The sequence below is a fragment of the Sarcophilus harrisii genome, chromosome 3, assembly GCF_902635505.1.
Source record: "Sarcophilus harrisii chromosome 3, mSarHar1.11, whole genome shotgun sequence".
Lineage (NCBI taxonomy): Eukaryota > Metazoa > Chordata > Mammalia > Dasyuromorphia > Dasyuridae > Sarcophilus > Sarcophilus harrisii.
In genome coordinates, this window is record NC_045428.1 from 18,674,760 (window position 1) to 18,694,890 (window position 20,131).

Below are 20,131 nucleotides of genomic sequence, written 5' to 3' on the forward strand. Positions count from 1 at the left end.
CTTTGAAGATACTTATCTTCTCGGATACAGACTGGGTTGACTTTGGCAAATCACTTATCCTTCTAAGCTTCAGGTTCTCAATTTTGCAAAGCTTAAAGCCTCCACTCACAAAAAAGAGAAAACCTCTGGAAAGGAAAATGAGTCTGCAGAATATTAGACCCAATTTAAGTTCAAGTCATCCTATGAGTATTGAAAGCTAATTAAAAAAAAAAAAAAAATGATAGGCAGCATCTATTTGGAGAAGAAAGGACGTGGATTTAAACCCTTCCTGGACACTAACTAGCTGGGTGTTGACAGTTAAGTCAATGGAGACATGATCTGTATAGAGTATCTCAAAGCTCATGCTGCTGAACCAGTTACCCTCTGATAAGCTCTCTGCAAACTTTAATGCACTTTCAGTTGTTGCTATGAAGCCAAAAAGACAACAGAGCGATAAATACTAGGATCAGAAATAAGATCGCAAGGGGCTTAAAAGTGAGTAGGAAGCAAAGAAACTGATGTATTCAGTCTGGACAAGTTTCCTAGAAGTTTGACTGAAAAAACGATCCCCCTACCGTCAAGAAACTACAGGGAGGGTACAACATACACAAAATTCAGTATGACAAGATAATCTGAGAACAGAAAGTACCCTGGCAATAAGGGGGAAACTGTTAAGATCTATATAATCACTCTAAGATTATAAAGTACTTTACATACATTATCTGAACCCCACCACACTCAAGATCCCCACAACAGGAATTATCTCCAGTTTATATATAAGGAAACTTATGCATATTTATGTAGTCAATAAAAATGAGAAAAAGGATTCAAACAACTTTACCCTGACTATGTAATGCTGCCACCAAGAAATATAACAGAAAAAATAGTGGAATGGTCACATAATTAGATAGATTTAACAAAAAAGATTATTAAGAAAGAAGTTAAGGACCAGAAAGAGTTTTAAAAAAGAAAGACAGATCTTTGGTGATTGCTGAAAGGAGTTTACATACATATTCTCCTGCCGTAAAAATTAACTATCAAATGAAGAAGGGAAAGCTATATTTTTAAGGATTTTAAGGCCAAGCTGAGTAATACACATTTTGTTCTAGGAGCAAAAGGGAACCGAGTTTTAGAGAAAATGGCTTGGTAGCTGAGTGAAGGATATTCTAGAGAGAAGCTCCTAGAAAAAAGAATGAAGAAAGGAGAGTTAAAAGGAGAAAACAAATAATAACAGCTAGCAATTCTGTAATACTTCCTAACAACCTTGGGTAGGAGATTTTTATTATCCTCTCGGTTCAGATGAGGAAGCAGAGGCTGAAGTTTTATGATTTGGCTGACTCCAAGCCTAGTATTCCATCCACCGCAGCACCTAGAGAATCTAAATGAAGAGATGCATTCCTATAAAAGTTGGGAAGGGATAGGATTGAGCACTGGGTAGAGATATTAGCCCTGTCAAGAAGAAAGAACACCTCTCTGAGACAGAAGCAGAGGAAGAAAGATGTAGTAAGTAGTTATGATTAGGATTTGAAAGAGTAAATCATAAAATCATGAGCTTTTGGAGCATATATATATATTTTTTTTACAGCTATAAATCAATTAAAGCATTAAAAAAAAATGCTAAATAGACAGCTAGATGGCATCATAGTGCATGTAATGCCTGGGTTGAAATCAGAAAGATTCATCTTCCCGAGTTCAAATCCAGAATCAAGACACCTCACAAAGAGGTGGACAAAACTGAATAACAAAAGATATTGGCATGTAATATTTGTAAATATTATGTTATGTGTTCTTAACTGTACAAATAACTGAGCAGACAACCATGTTTTTCCGTCACAAATAGGCGTCCTCATCAGCCATTCAGAACACCAACAATAATAATTATACTTTAAGTCTGCAAAGCACTTGACATATTTGATCAGGTGACTCTTTCCCACCGTTTTCCTGGCTTGAATAGGATTAAAGACAAACTCTTTACTAGGGCCTGGCCCCATCTCTCTTTACTCTCTAGGCAGGCTGGATTGATCTCTCTGTCCCTCACCTTCTTCCTGCACACATCTTTTCTTGTCAGAGAATCCCTCTCTTCCTCAAGCTTCATCTTCTGCATGGTTTTTAAAGGATTTTAAGGTGCCTTTTCTGATCCCCTTCTACCTCTGCCTTCCTTCCCAAAAGATCTGCACTCACTCCCTTTATATTTATGCTGTATATTTTTATAACTACTTGCCGGTCCTTTTAGAAGGTGCATAGAGATGGTTTCATTTTTTGTACATGTAGCACCAAAAGCTAGCATAATACACTTTTATAAAACAGCACAATCAGTATTTAATAAATACTCGTTGACAACCTTTTGGGGTGGGGTAGAGTGATAAATGAGTTTACTTTCTAAATCCTTAAGGCTTAACTTCATTTTAAAAATTCACTGATCTCAGGCCACCTCCTAATCCCCACCCCCCAAGCTGTCAGTATTCTGTCTATTGTGCCTCACATTTCTTGTACTAAATTATATTTATGTGTAAGTTATTCTGCACAAGGAGAACTTGAGATTCTTTGGCGGCAAGTGCCATTTTGGTTTTTGTCTATCTCTGAAGTCTAGAATGGTGCCTTATACTTTAATGCCACAAACTGAAAGACTTTAACGGTTCAGAATAAAGGAGATGTCATTATCTCAGCCACTAGAGAGACAAAAGACAGAGGCAGATGTCTGTCTGCAAATATGTGCAAGACACAACAAAAGGACGGATGGCTGGCCCTCAGGTGAGATGCTATATACCTATTCCCTGGCATAGTTATGACAAGGTCACCTAAACCACTGCAGGAATATTCAGATCTTATTCCATAAAAGAAAGTTGCTTAGAGACCCTGACAAACAGAAGGGAGAGTAAAGGTCTCACGGAGTTGTATCTGAATGGTTTCCCATTTGTGATGTCACAAGTAAGGAGGCACTGATAACTGAGGTTACATGAGGTACATTACTTTCTGGTCACATAAAATTTCAGAAAAAAGTTCTTTCAAGCAACAGAGAGGGCACATTTACTTTTCTTCCCCTCAAATCCATTCCTCTACAAGACTTTCCTGTTTCTACCCCAAATACCACCAATATTCCACTGACTAGGTTTCTAACCTTGGGGTTATTTCTCACCTCTCTTCTCCCCTATCAGTTGAGAAAGAATACAATTTTCTTCTTCACATCATTCATGTTTGTCTCTCTGCTAACTTAATCGCTGACTACCAAGTTCAAAACCTCATCAACTCTTTATCTAGGCTTTACATGGCCTTGCTGCTCAGATAACTGTCAAAAGGATTTTTCTTGTGCATGCATCTGACTATATCACTTTCCTCTTTCCATAACGGCTCCTCACTGGCTCTAGGATCCACTAACTCCCCCGTCTGGTTTTTAAAGTCCTTTACAACTTGGTCCCAGACCTATCCTTCCATCCTTTTAGTTCCTCTTCCCACATTCTGGTTTTTGAACTGTCCTCCTGAGGCTCTCCATCCCTTATGCCTAGAACATGCCCTCAACTCCACTCTACAAAACCCCTCACTTCTTTTGAGAAGGATGCGACTCAAGTACACCTTCTTCAGGAAGCCCTTCCTGACCACAACTAATGCTCTCCTTTTATTTGTTCTCTAGTGTGTCCTTGGCATTTATTTGGTAATTTCCTTGAGCATAGGGATTGTCTTTGAAGGAGTTTTGCATCTCCAGTGTTTAGCCCAGTGCCTGGCCTACAATAGGCTCTTATTAATCAACACTCATTAACTGACATGGGTCAGAACCTTACTAGGCTCCAGTTACCTCTACTGGTAAAATATGGAGTTGATGAGATGGTAGCTTTTCAAGGTCCCTTCCAGCGCCAAACCTATAATCCCATGAGTTCAGAAATGTCTGAAGTGTCTCTCCTCATAGACTCTTGGTTCCTTGACTGTTCCATCTGGTTGTCTCCGAATCCTTAGCCTGGTGTTTGGCACAGAGTAAGCATCTAATAACTGCTTGTTGAATGAGACAAGGAAGGCCAGTCCTGGAGAAGCAGTGGGGCTCTTTCGATTCCAGAAGATACCAAGAGTATTCTCTCCAATACTTGGCTTTAGGATTCCAAGCCTCAGATTCAGTACTCCAGAGGAATCCTTTCTTCTATAACTTTCCTCGAAAAGTAGTCATCTACTCTTTTGTTGAAGGCATCTAATAATGAGGAATTTATTGCCTCCTAAAGTGGCCCATTCCACTCTGAAATGGCTGCCATTGTTAGGCCAAAATCAGTCTCTCCACAACTTCTATCTGTTGCCTCTAGCTCTCTGGGGACAAGTAAACAAGTCTAATCTCTTTTCCAAGCAACAGTTCTTCAAATATTTGACAGCCATCAAGTGCCCTCAGTAATGTCCCTCTTTGAGGATAAACTTGCCTAATTCTTTCAACTGATTCTTTGCATGGTTTCAGATCCCTTAATTATCTTGATCATCTTCCTCTTGATACACTCTAGTTCAACAATGTCTCTTCAAATATGATTCCCAGAACGAAATACAATATTCCAAATGTGTTTGAACTAGGACCAAATTCAGTGGAGCTGTGATTTTACCTAATTCTGAACAAAAGTTTTGGCTCTTGGGTTGCCATGTCAAATTTAAACCCTCATGTCACTTTCAAGAGAAATGTTTAGGTTATGAAAAGAGTCAACTGCAAGTTTAGGACTTTATATCATGTTGTCAAAATTAAGAGATACATTTCTCTTTTTGTATATCCTTTTGAAATGTGTACTGTGTCAAAAAAATGTAAAATTTTCTCATTTAAAAAAATGCTAAAAATATATTTTATCTTAATAGGTAAAGACTAATTTTTTAAATTGTTTTTGGATCCTAGATTTATCACTCAATATATTAGCTATCCTTCACTCTGAAATATAAGTATACCATTCATAATGAAAATGGACATTTGTAGATCCATGACTTTTAGGCATAAAAGGTGAACATAATAGAGCCAACGATCCAGTCTTGTGTATCCTGAATCCTTTGGGGCGGTACTCTGGGGAAGGCCATAGACCATGTTTCTGATGGTTCTTCCCCTCCTTCCTCTTCAGTAGTTTTACTTTCCCAAATATATGTAAAAATACTTTTCTACATTCATTTTTTAAGATTGTATTTCAAATTTTTTCTCCCTCCCTCACCTTTCCCTTCCCCAAGACAACAAGCAATCTAAAGTAGGTAAAATATGTTCAAAAGGATTACACATCCTTGGCTCTATTATGTTCACCTTTTAAATTTCTATTTATGATTATTTATATATTAATTTATTCTATTTAGTTTCTATTCTATTCCATATTATTTCTGTCCTCATTTATCACAAATCCTAAGATAACTCTGTCACTTCTTCCCAAGGTTCCCATTTCTACTTCTGCCATCATTCTACCTCTCCTCATTCACAATCAGAAGCAGGTCTAGAATTGTGGTGTCCTCCTTCATTCATTCATTCATTCACCTTCTGAAGAACAAAATTAATCAGCAAGGTAACCAAAAGTAAACCCCTGCTTTTAGCTATTCCCACCATCCTCTTACACTTCCACTACAATATTCTAGGCACAATTCTACTAAGACTCAAAGACACAAAGCTAAATTTATCTCTCTGCACTAACTTACCTGCCTTATTGCCTATATAATGCACATTTTTGCATGGACGGAGATGAAGCCATTTCTATATAGATATATTCTATATAGAATATATCTATATAGGGTCTACACATTTTTTATTTTATGTTTTATCCACTAATTTCTGTGGTACATAGTTTGGCAAAGGGACACAAAACATTATCCTCCCTCTTCTATTTTCAATATACAACTCTTTTAATAAGGCTGTTAGTAGTTCAATAGCTCAATTAGTGGCTCAGGATGGCTCATGTTGGTTAACTGAGTTACAATCGCAAAGGACCTTGAAAGTCTAGAACATCTAAGATGAGATTCAATATGGATAAACGTAAATGTTATACATGGTTATACAAGAATCAATTTTGACAGTACAAGGTGGAAGAATTATGGCTAGATAGCAGTTCTGAAAAAGATCTGGAAGGTTTAGTGGATTGTATTCTCAATGATTCAGCAGTCTGACATGGCACTAAAAAAATGTTTTTACTTTTCTGGGGCCACATTTACAAGAATCTGCATTCAGGAAGGGGATAACAGTCTCACAGTTCTACTGGACAGACCTCACCTGAAGCAATGTGTTCAGTTCTGGGCACCATGGATTTAAAAAAAGACAATGATTAAACTGTACAGGAAGTAATCAGAAGGGTGAAGGGCCTTGAAGAAAGTGGGGCATGTCTAGCCTATTGGAGAGAAGAGTCGAGGGGGGGGGGGGGGGGGGGGGAGGAACATAGCAGTTGTGACCAATTATGTAAAGGGCTAGTATGGGTAGGAAGGATTACTTATTCTGTTCAGTCCCAGAGTTTATCTTTGTCTGCTACAGAAGAAACAATGGGTAGAGTTCAAGAGAAGATAATCAAGCTTAATATGTCAGGAAAAACTTAACAGCTAATATTATCTACACGTGGAATGGGATAGTTGAAGGAATGATGGGTTCCTCTTCCAGAGACTGGCCACTTTTTTGTCAGGCTGGTTATAGTAGGTATCCATTTTATTATATGGATCCCCCCCAAATGGCTGTCAAGGCCATTCGGCTCCCAAATCCTTTAATAAAGCTATACCAAGAGACCAACGATATTGAATTTTGAACAATTATTTTGTAGCCAAGGCACTTGCAAAATGAAAATTTTTTTTCTGGTGGTCATGTGATCTGATAAGCACAGGTAACTTTACAGAACATAAACGTTTAAAAACTAGGAACATTATAATAATCAAGGAAAGCACAACTTTTAAACAAGTGAAGCACAATTAAATAAACTTCATATTTAAGAGCTGTGGGACCACAAAGTTACTGTGAGGAATCTAGCAATTCTGTGTACATCAAACACTGATATTTTTATCTTTATCTGTACTGTGACTTATCATAAGAAATGAATATACCCTCAGTAAACTGGACAAATATCTTGCAAATGTGTATTAACATATTTCCCCCCAAATACAGGTAAATGTCACTAATACAAATTCATTTGTAAGTATCACTAAGATACTTGGAACTTACAGATTTTCATAAATAATGGATGCCAATAATAACAAATATTAAGATGGTTTAAGTGTAGAGAATCCATGAACTTTTCTGGTGTTAAAAAATTAGGATAGGGAACATTGAAATAAAGTTATGTGTTAATTCTAGAATAAATACATTGAGTGGAAAATATGAAAAAAGGTATAGGACAGCCAAACATGGTACTTTTCTCCTTATTCATGTCACTCACATATACCATCCTGGTGCAAATGCAGGTCACCTCACATCTGAACTACAATAACTGTGCTGGTTAGACACCCTGACTCAATCTTCTTTCTCCCCACTCCAATATACTTTCTACTTAGCTGACAAAATGATTTTCCTAAAGTACAGATTTGAGCCCCCCCCTTCCCACCCCTATTCCTATGCCTCTGTATTATGTTCTAGAGCAAGTAGAACAACTTCTATTTGGTTTTTAAATCTCTCCTACCTTTCCAATCTTCTCACTATATTCTCTCTTCATTTACTCTACCAATTCACAAAACGTGCCTATTTGTGATTCCTTTATTTCCCAAATGTATGTCTTTTCAGTTCCAATGCCTAGAACTCTCTCTTCTCACTTCTGCCTCTGCACTTCCTTCAAGACAATTCAAATCCTACCTTATGTAGACTTTTCCTAAAAAGCCCCATAGCTAGAACCTTCTTTTGACATCATTACCTCCACACTTATAGTTTAGCTTTCTTTGTATCCCCAGTATTTAGCATAATGCTAAGCAGAGTATTTGATAAATGTTGACTAACTTTAATAGAGAGCCTAAGAGCGGAATATTGGGCTCACTAACTGAAGCACAGAGAGTATACAAGAAAGGTTGGGTGGCCATTAAACTATTAGAACTGTCTAGATAAAAGATGATTTAAGGCCCATGTCTCTATTTCATTGTATATATGGTTAAACAAACAGTGATTCTTTCCCCACATCTACAAAATTAAGTTTTTATGCTTTCATATACAGTATACTGCTTCAAGAAAAAGGAAACATGGGGCAGTTAGGTGGCCCAGCGGAAGACCCGAGTTCAAATGTGACCTCAAACACTTAACACTTCCTAGCTGTGTGACCCTGGGCAAATCACTTGACCCCAATTGCTTAAGCAAAACAAACAAAACAAAACAAAAAAATTTAAAAAAAAAAAAAAGGGACAAATTTAAGAAAAGGAAAACGTGCTAAAAAAAATTATTTCATATTATGGGAAGGAGATTTGATTTGTGACTTCATGGCTATAGGGAATTACTAGAGAGGAAGCTCACTTTATCCAGGCAGGTCTTCCTATGAAGACCCTTAAAAACACATCTGCTACATAGTTATATTTCTTTAAGTAAGCTGTTTTCCCTTTGCCATAAAGATTTGTTTTCAAAACCATTCCACCACAGAAGTCTAAACTGTAAACATTTTTACATTTTGAAGATCATTTCCCTAATGTCAAATTTTGCTTTCTAAAACATTACAACAATTAAAATATTGCATTTTGAATTTAAGTACAGTTACCAAAGAAGTATGGCAGAGGTGTACAAGGAACTGAGCTTGGAGTTAGAAAAGACTTGAGTCCTCACCCTAAATTTACTATGTACCACAGTGAAATAATCATGTTAGTAACTTAACCCTCTACAATAGTGAAAATATGTTCATATCTTGGTTTTGCCCTCTACTTCCCCAGTAGGTCTTTCACAAAAGAGGGATGGGGCTGGACATTTCTTTCAAATCTCCCTAGTTTCTCTCAACCAATGATTTCCTTAAAAATTTAAAGTATTAAAATGTTTTTTGATCATATTAAGACAAATACTAGGGTAAAGTCAGTTTAACTCCGGAGAAAGAATGACTCAGTCATAATTTAAGATAATTATAGCAGTTTATATAAATGCTTTAATACTTTTATGGCTGATAAAGCTCTTTACACAAATATGCTCTCATTTGAGCCTTATGACAAACTTTGGAGGTAAGTGTAATTATCACCCCCAATTTATAGAGGAGGAATCTGTGGCTCAAATAGAGTACACAATATGTCCAAAGGTCACACATGTAATATGTCCAAAACGGGATTTCAATTTAGGTCTTCCTAACTTTGGATCTAGGACTGTCTAATATGCCATCTAGCCACTTTTCAAAGAAGATAAAAGAATCACTCAATTTCCAATCAAATTAAGTCACCAACACTAAAATTTTACATGCTTACTTTCTTTATATAATCTTCTGTTATGACCAATCTCCTCCAGACCACTAGGTTTCAGGCAGTTTTCTGGATACTCAGCTCTAGCAATGTTTCTTTTGGCATCTTCCTTATTCAAAGCCTTCCAACATTCACCAAATTCCTTGACAATGTGGGAAATGCCGGTAAGGGAGTCCTTAGTACCTACTAAGGTGTGTGTACACACACATATACACATATATTCTACTTGAAGACTGAGAAAGGAAGGGGAGCTGGTATAGGGCAAAAAGTCAGTCATATCTACTCAAACATTTATTAAGCACATGTTGAATATTTTCCACACCAAGAATTAACTTACTTGCTAGCCCCAAACACTCTTGAATAGTTACTACTCAATTAAAACCCACCCCATATTTTACAGATATCTATAATGTTTTTTCACTACTCTGGTGCAGAACCTCATATCTTACACTTGGAATACTCAAATAACCTTTTGCTTAGTCTGTCTTCCACAAGACTCTCCCAACTTCATTCTACCCTTATCAGCTGCCAAAATTACCTTCCTGAAGTGCTGATCTGACTATGTCATATCCCTAATCAATCAATAAAAAATAAATAAATGGCTCCCAAATACCCCCAGGATCAAATATAAAATCCTCTCCATATAGAATCTCAATCTGGACCTTTTCCATCTTTCTAGTCTCCACATACTCTATAACATATTCAGGGACACTGGCTGCCTTCTTGCAGATTCTGCCAAAGGACACTCCATCTTCCTCTAACTCACTTTCTCTGTCCTTCAAGAAACCTTCAATTCAAATCCCACCTTCTTCAAGGCTCTTCCCAGTCCTCTCTCTCCTTCAATGCTATTTTCTTCCTCCTGAGAATACCTTCTATCTACTCTATATAGCTTGTTAATTAGGGAAGGAAAGGCATAAACATTTACATAATGTCTACTATGTGTTAGGCACTTAGCTAAGTGTTTCACAACCATGTATCTCATTACATGATTCTTTGCATGTTTGCCTCCCCCATTAGAAAGTGGGCTGCTTGAAAGCAGGAACAATGCAAAAGCATCCCTTTCTTTGTATGCCCAGTGCTTAACATTTAGTGCCTGGCACACTATAAGCACTTAATAAATAAATGCTCAGTGACTGATTGCTAGTTGGAAGAAAGCTGAGAGGAAAATATGTCCAGACATGTCTAAATGATTGTTTGATTGGCAAACTGCTTCTCTTCATCGCTGTACACCATAAAGAACATAGTGTCTTTTAATATTAGCATTTCCTGATTACCGCCACTATATCGATAACTTCCTTCACTTTCACTAATACTGATTTACTCAGACTAGTCTACTGCATTTTTATATATTAAGAAGTTATTTCAACACTATTCTCACGGTCACAGAACATACCCCTAGCTTAAGGCAAATCCTTATTTGTCACAAATGCACAAAATTGCATGAAGGTATTAGGAGTAGTCTTGGAAAGCATAAGCCCAAAAGCTGGTGAATGGAGGAAGTTGTATTTCTTTGAATATTAAATGGCCCAATAAATTTTTTCTAGCAGTTTCTTCAAATAGCTTTTAGGTGGGCCAGCAAGGATTACAACTCTAACATTATTTTCACAATACCAACTATGGGGAAGGCAGGGGACTTGGGAGTAGACAGAAGAGTTGCTTAAGTTTTATTGATTTACAATGGTAGTAACTAAAGTTAATGGAGATGAGCATCTCAAATAACACTGACTTATTCAAAGTTACAACAACCAGTAGCAAAGTTAACTGGAAGAAAATCAAAGATTATCTGTAGGCGATTTAAAAGTTTATATTCACAATTTCCTTTCACTTGAAGTTAAGCAGTTCAGCAACCCTGGGACTGGCAGCTAGCCCCAGCTTCCAGTGCTTGAGTCCTCCCATAGGGCTGGCTACATTTGAGTAGTGCTGACAGACCTGTGCCTCCAGCTCAGGGGAGACGTGGCCAAGGGCCCACAAGAGCCTGAAGAATCAGTGAAGAAATACTTTAGAGACCAGAGCTAGATTTCACCCCAGAGCTAGTCTAAAAGTCATTACATCTGGTTTTACATTTGCAGACACTGAAGAACCCGAGGAGTTAAGTGGCTGGTTTAAATTAACAAAGGGAGAGTTAGGATTTGAACCTAGTTATTGATTCCAAACCCAAAGAACTTCCACTACAATGCTGATGAACCCATAGTAAGCACTCCTTTAATGCAAATTTGTATATTTACATAAGACTACAGTAGTTGTTTTGGAGGTGGGACTAAGACTAGAATATTACACAAGTTCCACCCCCACCCCCACCCCCCAGTCTAGGAGTTAAAGCACTTAACTCTGAAACTGTAGCCTTCCCCGGCCTTGGCTTCATCTTGGTTGCTGGAAGGCACAGAATTTAATCAGGAAAACCTAAGTTCAAATCCGCCTCAGACATTTATTGGCTATGTGATGTTGAACAAGCATCACATGCCTCCCTCCCAGGTGAAGAGGATCAAAAGAGATATTTGTAAAGTACATTTTAAACCTTTAAATATTCGTGTAAATGCTAGCTATGATTATTAATAAATGAACTTATTTAATAAATTAATGAACAAAATTAGCACTGTTATTCCTCTCCCAACAGTGCTACCATTACTGTCCTAACAAAGGAGCTGAAATGCTTCATTTTGGTACTCTCTCCCTGGAGCCTAATGTCCTGAGAAGTGAGACTCCAATTCTATCCAGCCATATACTGCTTCTCCCTGACCATCTTTCGACTGAACTACCTTGTGGTAGTTCTTCCTGCTCTGCGAACAGTGATCAAGATACCATCCCTATTACTGCTTTCAGAAAGACTATCAAAAGTTGGCTCTCTATGGCTCCATTTACCATTCCTGGGATTTTTCAGACCAAAAGGTCTTCCTTAGCCATCACTCCCCTATGTGCTGTCTCTTTCTATTATCAGAGGAACTCCTTCAAGTCAGGGATGGTTCCTCTTTCAAATCTGTGCCCCTAAAGTACTTAACATAGTGCCTGGCCCAATGTCAGCATTGCAACACACAATGGTTTTATTTTTTATTCATAGACATGGTAGAGGAAGATAAAGAGAAAAAAATATGGCATTACTTGGAATAACTTAGATGCTGTTTAACTTAATTCTGGTGGCACATTCATTGTATATGAAACACCCTTCAAATTAATTAGGATTCAGTTGGCTACTATTCAAAAGACTGAATAGCAGAATATTAAAAACTCACCTTTAAAAACATAATGATCACACTTCAGAATGCTTCAAAGTAGTATCTTTGAATGTTTCCTGAAAAGGTAACCCATGCAACTCAATACAATGATTTTTTTAGCGAGTGCCTACGAAGTTCTGAGTCAGGAGTAGGGATACAGATTCCAGTCCTTAGTTGGAGGAAATCAGGAGGGCAAGTACTAGGCATTGGGGGAGATAAGGAAAGGCTTCTTGCAGAAGTAGGCCAGGAAACCAGAGACAGAGTTGAAGGAAGTATGTTTTAAACATAGGGAACAGCCAGTGAAAATGGACGAGTTGGATGATGGTATGTTGGAGTGGCTTGCACAAAGGACAGCAGAGTGTGGGGAAGGAAGCAAAGACAAGATTAGAAAGGAAGGAAGAGCTTTACAAGCCTAACAGAGGATTTTGTATTTGTTCCGGAGGTACTAGGGAGCTACTAGAACTTATTGAATAAGGAGGTTACTTTGTCAGACCTGAATTTTAGGAAGATCAATCACTCTGATAGCTGAACAGAGGATGAACTGGAGAGTAGAGACACTTGAGGCAGGGAGACCAATTAAAAGATTACTGGAATACTACAGGCATGAGGTGATGAGAGCCTGCAATGTCAAAAGACAGAAGGCAGCACACGAGACACTAGAAAAGAGACAAAAGGCAGGACCTGGCAACAAAATAGGAGGTACGGGGGGAGAAACAGTCAAGGTTGCAAATCTGGGTGCATCTCACAGAGGTAACTCGGGAGGGGGTGGGAAGGGTTCAGTTTGAACATGTTGACAGTGTCTACTACACACATATAATTTTAGAGTTCCCAAGGGGCAGATACAGATAGGAGACTAGAAAGGCCATGGCTGGATAAACCATCTACCCGCCCAGAGATAGACTCCATGGGAGTGGATGAAAAGAGAGCCCAGGATTAATGGGCACAATCTAAATGAAGATCCAGAGAAGGAACAGTCAAGTAGGAGAATTGGGAGACAGGAGAGTGATCAAGGGTGCCAAAGATCAGGGGAAGCAAGGAGGAGAGGCCAAAGAAAAGATGGGTAGCATCCTTCCGGTTTAAGTCAGAGGGCAGACCTGAGCTTCAGGACTATTAGCTTGGCAGCTTGGTGAATGAAGGGCAGATCAGAGAAGGGGAATATTAGATAAGAAAGAGGCTATTATTAAACTAGTCTAGTTATTAAACACTCAACAAGTATCTATGAACTACTGACCTCGTGTGACCCAGAGAAAAGGCTGGATTCAGTCTGAGGAGCTGGGTTCAAATTCTAGTTCTACCATTTTTTGTGTTACTCTATTTTTAAGTCATCTCTATTCTATGTACCTTAGCTTCCTCACGGGGGGGGGGGGGGGGGGGGGGGGGGGGGGGGGGGGGAGGTGAAAGAGGGTTAAACCCCATGATCTGAAGGGCCCATTCATCCCTAAATCCATTTTTCAGCTGCAAGATACTCATCTTGGTCCTTAAGTAGCTTATGCTCATTGGGAGAAATCACACAGACACATTCACTCAATACAAAATGCAGGGTGACTAAGAGCTAGAAGGATCAGGGAAGACTTTTTTTTAGAAGGAAGTGGCCTGGCCTGAGCTCTGAAGAAGGCTAAGAACACTATTTGCAATTTAGCAAAACTGAGGAGGTGAAAGCCATGCAGTAAGGAATAAATAGCCTGTGCAAAGGCACAGTACCAAGCAATAATAGATGCTATATAAATGCTGATTCCCTTCTCCAATAGAAAGACAGGCACCCCCCCCCAAGTACTATAACCACAGTGACTTTCTAAGTATAGAAAATACTTTTATTTTCACTTTTTAAAATTAATTTTATTAACAGTTACATACATTCAATAACAACCTTAGAAATACAACTATAAACTATATTATAAACCTATAACATGTCTTAATCCTATTTTTCAACCCCAGCATTATAAGGTTCCACTGTGTATTTTTCTTTTTTTTTCTTTTTTGCTGAGGCAATTGGGATTAAGTGACTTGCCCAGAGTCACACATCTAGGAAGTTTTAAGTGTCTGAGACCAGATTTGAACTCAGGTCCTCCTGACTTTAGGGCTGGTGCTCTATCCATTGTGCCACCAAACTGCCCCCCACTGTGTATTTCTAAAACCACTAGGCATTGTAATTTGTAGCTTTCCCTCCCAATACAAAATACACGAAGAGAAGAGGTAAAAAACAAGAAACCCAAATAATTTTTGATTCCAATGAAAATAACTAAAAATACAATTCTGTCACAGTGGCTGACTTCCTGGAGTAGCAAGAGCAGCAGCAGCTTACAGATGTGAGGAAGTCTCACATACAAAATCAGCCTGGGGTAAAATAGATAAACCCTCCCTAAGATTTAAGGACATAGGCAAAGAGCATGCAATAGCAGATTTCCACTGTACAAATATTAAGCCAAATAAATCTACAACTTTTTTTTTAGGGAATTAGAAAAGGAATGCTTAAAAGTTTAACTATGAATAGGTAACTAACTGGTCAATTACTGTTCTTGAAAGTGAGGTAGTGAATGACTTGGTTCCTCATTATAATGGTCAAATCCCATGTTGCTTTAGGCTGCTTAATAGTAAAAATAAAAGATTCACTTACTATAAGATGATATGTCAAAATGTAACAAAATGAAGGCAAAAGAGGAGGGATAACATGAGAATTTTGTCCTAAAAGTGAACAATGAAGAAAGAGAAAGCAGGAATTCACATGAAACAAAGTATCCTTAAAGACGTATCAGCAGAAAATGGTAACTCCATTCTCATTTACATGTGTAGCATCTTATCAGATAGTGTGGAGTTTAAACTAGAGCTTATGCTAGAGAAGCTTATTCACTATCTGGAAACAAAACAAATTATGTGTGATCAAATAACAATAAAAATTACACACAAACAGACATGACCTCAACAGTGAGACAAATGGTTCCAGACTCTACTCTGAAACCTACTGTTCTGGGGCTATAAGCTAGTCATCAAGGCTCAGAGGAACTTTCAAGAGTAAATTGCAGATTGTCAATGCTGTAAAGTTACCCATACATATAACCTGTAAATGAAAGGCTATTAAATAAAAAATAAATAAATTTTAAAAAGAGTAAATTGCAGAAAGAAGCTACTGCCCTTGAAGTTTAGTTTCTTTGCTCTGGAAGTTCTCTATACCACCGGGGGGGGGGGGGGGGGAACAAACAAAACAAAAACCACAGGTCCAGTCCTTACCCTGCTTAAACAACCCATCTATGATTTAGTAGGTTAGGTCCCAGGGATAACAGAATCAGATGTAGAGCTGGAAGAGTCATTGGAGATTATCAAGTCCAACACTCATTTTATAAGTGAAAAGACTTGCCCAATATTTTATCAGAGAATTTGAACCTGGATCTTTGGACTACTAACCAACATACCGTGCACATTGTTCCTCTGATGATGGTTCCTTGAGACATGCAGAGATTAAGTGATTTGTCTAATAGGATTTCAGAGGAGCTATCTAAACCCAGACCTTTTTTACTTCCTTCCTCTAAGCCCAAGATTTTATCCCCCACATCATTTTGCCTCCTATAAGTGATATTTAACAAATACAAATATGCATTTTGAACTAATTGTATATTCTCATGTGTAGAAAGCACAAACGATATATACCAACCAAGATTTAATATTGCTCCCAGTAACTTTTTTTTTTTCTTACTTTTCATAAATGACTAAGACTAAGACCAAGGTTCATGGCAATGAGTAATGCTTAAAAAAAACAAAAAAAAAAAAAACCTGAAAGTTGCTTTAGTATTTTACCATTTAGTTTATATTTATCACTACACCCCTTCCCATTAAAAATTTCACTGAAGGAAAAATGTGTTCTGGAACTCATGTGTTAACATGATTCACAGGTAAGGTAAAACATTAATTCATGGGAAGTACAGAAAGTTAATTCCCAACTATATTTTTTATCAACTAGAATTAAACATTAGCAATACTAAACCAGATGACATTTCCTACCTAAAGATGTATAAATATTTTATATGGTTACATGTTTCATCTATTATACGAAAAATAATCACATACAGTAGTTATTTTAAATATTGAACATATGTTTGAAGATTTTTGAGAGAAGTTAGCTAATTTAACAAGACCTAATAGTTTAATAATGCATTTATTCTGACCAGAGTATATTACACCCACCTAGACTGTGCCTACACAACAAAATATCTGGTCCACACAGTTAAAATGAAAAAGCTATGTCCTTTGCAAGATTTTTGCGCAGATGATTCCAAATATTCATGATAAGTCTAAAAAAATGTCAAGGTGTTTTTCTGTTATGTAGTCATGGCCATATTTGGGGTCAAACACTTAAAATTTAACTCTACAATTTTTTAAAGGTCAAAGAAAATATTACAATAATATTATTTTATATTTACAGTAAGTTATTATTTTAGGTTCTGCCTTTCGTAAAAGAAATCCAATCCATTTCGAAACATATTTTAAGGCCTGAGAATTATAAATGCAAAATTTAAGTATCAAACACTTGACATGCATAATCTTATTTAAGCCTTACAACCACCTTGGGAGGCGAGTACTAGAGATATTTTTACAAATGAAAACTCAGAAAGGTCAAGTGACATGGCCATGGCCACATAGCCAGTGAGCATCAGTGCCTGGAATTTACCTTCAACATCTTCCCACTTCATCATGCTTTATATTTATCTGTTCTTCATTATCTCAATTTTACTATTTTCAGAACTATTTAAGTAAAAAGCATGAAAAAGACCAACTTTTAAATGAATTCCACAAGAAAATTCGACTATGTTAGAAGCATAAATCAGGTAAGCTTTTGCTTTAAACTGCATTTGCCTAGGAAAACTGTTCTAGCCGCCTGGCCACCCTCCACTTCCTTTGTTGGCTTGTCCCCTCTCTATGGTTACTGTCCCCAACTCAACAGTCACACTCTGGGGAAAAAAGGGGAAATCTTTGCTGCTTTTGTCACCCGAAATTTTCTGAAAATTATTTTGAATAAGGTGTTGGGGGCAGGGGGGAGGGAGGAAGGGGAGAGAGGAGGAGTGTTAGGGATGAAAGGTTAAAAAAAAGAGACAGTTTAAGAGTATTAGTTAACTCTGAAAACTATGTTCTCAAGACAATTCATTTGGCTGCACTTAAAATGTTCTTTTACTTTTAATAATTGGAAAGAGTATGTTTTAGGTCCCATTTCTAGGGCTTCATTGTAACTGAGTCAACCTAGCAGAGAAAAATAACGAAGCAAAGGAATCAACTACTGTGAATGCTAGCAAATGGGGGGAGGGGAAACTCCTCCCAAACCCCACTGGGGAATGAAGGTGGGAAAATGCCTTGAGGATGGCAAGATATCTACCTAACTTTAACCTATTCATCTTCGCAGCATTCAAGAAGCAGGTGTCGGGTTCCTCCAGTTGTCTAGATGAAAATGCCACAAAGCTAAGTGATTTGCCAAGTCTTGGGACTTCAGAGATGAGACTAAAACTTGAGGATTCAGAACTTAAGCTACTGAAATGCAGAAAAAAATTGCAGTTACCTGCCTCCTATGCAAACGTAGGGGATGAGGGGATCAGGGTAGTTTTTCGCTAATAAGAGCAGTCACCTGACCATAAAAACCACTGCCAGATTTTTTTCCTTCAAAGAACCGTGTTGTACTTCATTAAAGGGTCACTGGGATACCTGACGAGGCTTTATTGGGCAGACGGGTAGTGAGGGGCTGCCCAACCCATCCCTGGGGAGGGGAGGTCGGCAGCCCGGCTCCCAGACCACACCGGCCAGGCCAAGGCCTGGGCCCCTCCCACTGACTTCCAGGCCCCCCTGCTTCGAGGGGGCACCAATTGGATGAAACAAGAGGAAGGACTCGGCTCGACGGCATCAGGTGCACTGCTTAACATTCCCACCCCGCGTGGCTTCCCAGTTAAAAGGCAGCACGGGGAAGGCCCGTCTCCCAGCCTCTCGCAGCCATGCTGGGCCTTTCCAGGCTCAGGCCGCCGGCATCGGCCTCCCAACAAGGGGCCTTGTCCCAATGAGAACGTCGAGGCTGACCTTTAGCGGCCTCCCCCCGCCCCCGGGGCGGGCCCCCTCTCCCCGTACGAGGGGACCGGCCCCGGCCTAATCGGGAAGCTGGGGGCTGCGTCCTAGAGCTGTCCGCCCCCCCCGGCCCATCTTCGGGCGCCCGGGCCGAGATGCCACGAGCCGGGCACCGGGATGACAGCTCGGCGTCCGACTCGGGCGTTTTAAAAGGGCGGGCCGCGAGGGGGGGCGGGGAGGACCGCCAGAGGAGCCGTGTCCCCCACCCCCACCCCCCGCCGCGACCAGGCCGCGGGCCCGGCTCCACGAGGCCCCTCGCGCCGGGCAACGAAAGCCACTGCCGGGCCGCTCGGGGCGGGGCGGGGGCCTAGGCCGGGCCTCCTCCCGCCGGCGGCGGCGCAGGCCCAACTTCCAGGCACGTTAGCGGAGGCGTCACGGGCGGGCCCGCCCCCCGCGCCATTCGCCGCCGGCTCGGCCCGACCAGCCCCAACCCGGCCCCGACTCGACTCGACCCTGCCCGGCCCCGGCTCCGGCCCGGCGGTGCCCGCGGTGCGCAAGCGCGCTTACACTCGTACACTCGCCTCACACTCACGCTCTCACACGCCCGCCTGGGGGCTCCTCACGCCGGCCCGGCCCCGGCTCCGGCCGGGCCCGCGCTCCCGCCCGGCCGCCCCTCGGGCCGGCGGCGCCGCGCTCACCTCCAGGTCGCGGCCTTTGTTCTTGAAATTCTTGAGCCGTTGGTTGTCCAGTTTCTCGTTGTCCGCCATGGTCGGGCCGGCGCCTGCTTCCCCCGCCCGAGCCCCGCGGGATCCGCCCCAACCCCCGCGCCGCCCCTCCCAGGGCCGCCTCAGCTGTCGCCCTCGCCGCCGCCGCCGCCCGCAGCTCCAGCCGAGAGGACCCGTGCGGGGCCGGGCCGCGGCAACGGCGGCCGAACGTGTGTGCGGCTGCGGCTGCGCCGGCCGGGGCTCCCGCTCCTGCTGCTGCCGCCGCCGCTCCCGCTGCTGCTGCCTGCCGGCGGAGAGGGGGAGGCAGCCTCGATCTGAGGGCCCCGGCGCCGCGGCCACGCCCCCCGCGCCAGACCCGCCAGCTCATTGGGCGCCCGGGCCCGGGCGTCGGGCGAATCAGCGATGCCGAGGAAGGCGGAGGGGCGGGAAAGAGAGAGCGGGGAAGGGGAAGTCAAGGGAGGGGCCGGGCCCGGAGGGGAGGGGAGAGGAGGCGGGGAGGGAGGCTGGCGGGAGCGGAGCGGGAAAGGAAAGGCGGGGGAGGGGGCGGGAATCCTCCCCGACTTCTCTGCGCTGCCTCTTCCACTTTTTTACCTCTCTTAACTCGCCCCGGCCCCCCACTGCGTCCTCTCCTTCGGGGCTCTCCTCACCTAGCCCAGCCCTCCTCCCCAATCTGTTCCCTTCTCCTCCCCACTCTCCCCTCCCCCTCTTCTCCCTCTTCCCTCCTCCTCTCCCTTTTCCCCTCTCCTCTCTCCCTTTTTCTTCCTTTCCTCCCCTTCCCTTCGTCCTTCTCTCCCTCCCCTTCTTTTTCCCCTCCCCCTCTTATCTACTTCTTTCCTTCTCTCCTCTTACCCCCTCCTCTCTCCTCTCCCTCTTCTTTTC

At 41.1% G+C, this 20,131-nt stretch overlaps 1 protein-coding gene across 1 annotated transcript in view; it reads right to left on the reverse strand.

Annotated features, from left to right (window-relative positions):
• The window catches only part of KPNA4 (karyopherin subunit alpha 4), a 48,575-nt gene extending 29,073 nt beyond the window's left edge, over positions 1-19,502 (reverse strand). Inside the window, exon 1 of the mRNA XM_031957600.1 lies at positions 19,226-19,502. Coding sequence (XP_031813460.1) covers positions 19,226-19,294 — 69 coding nt within the window. The 5' untranslated portion in view covers positions 19,295-19,502. The remainder of the gene's footprint in view (positions 1-19,225) is intronic.
• Between the last annotated feature and the right edge of the window lie 629 nt (positions 19,503-20,131).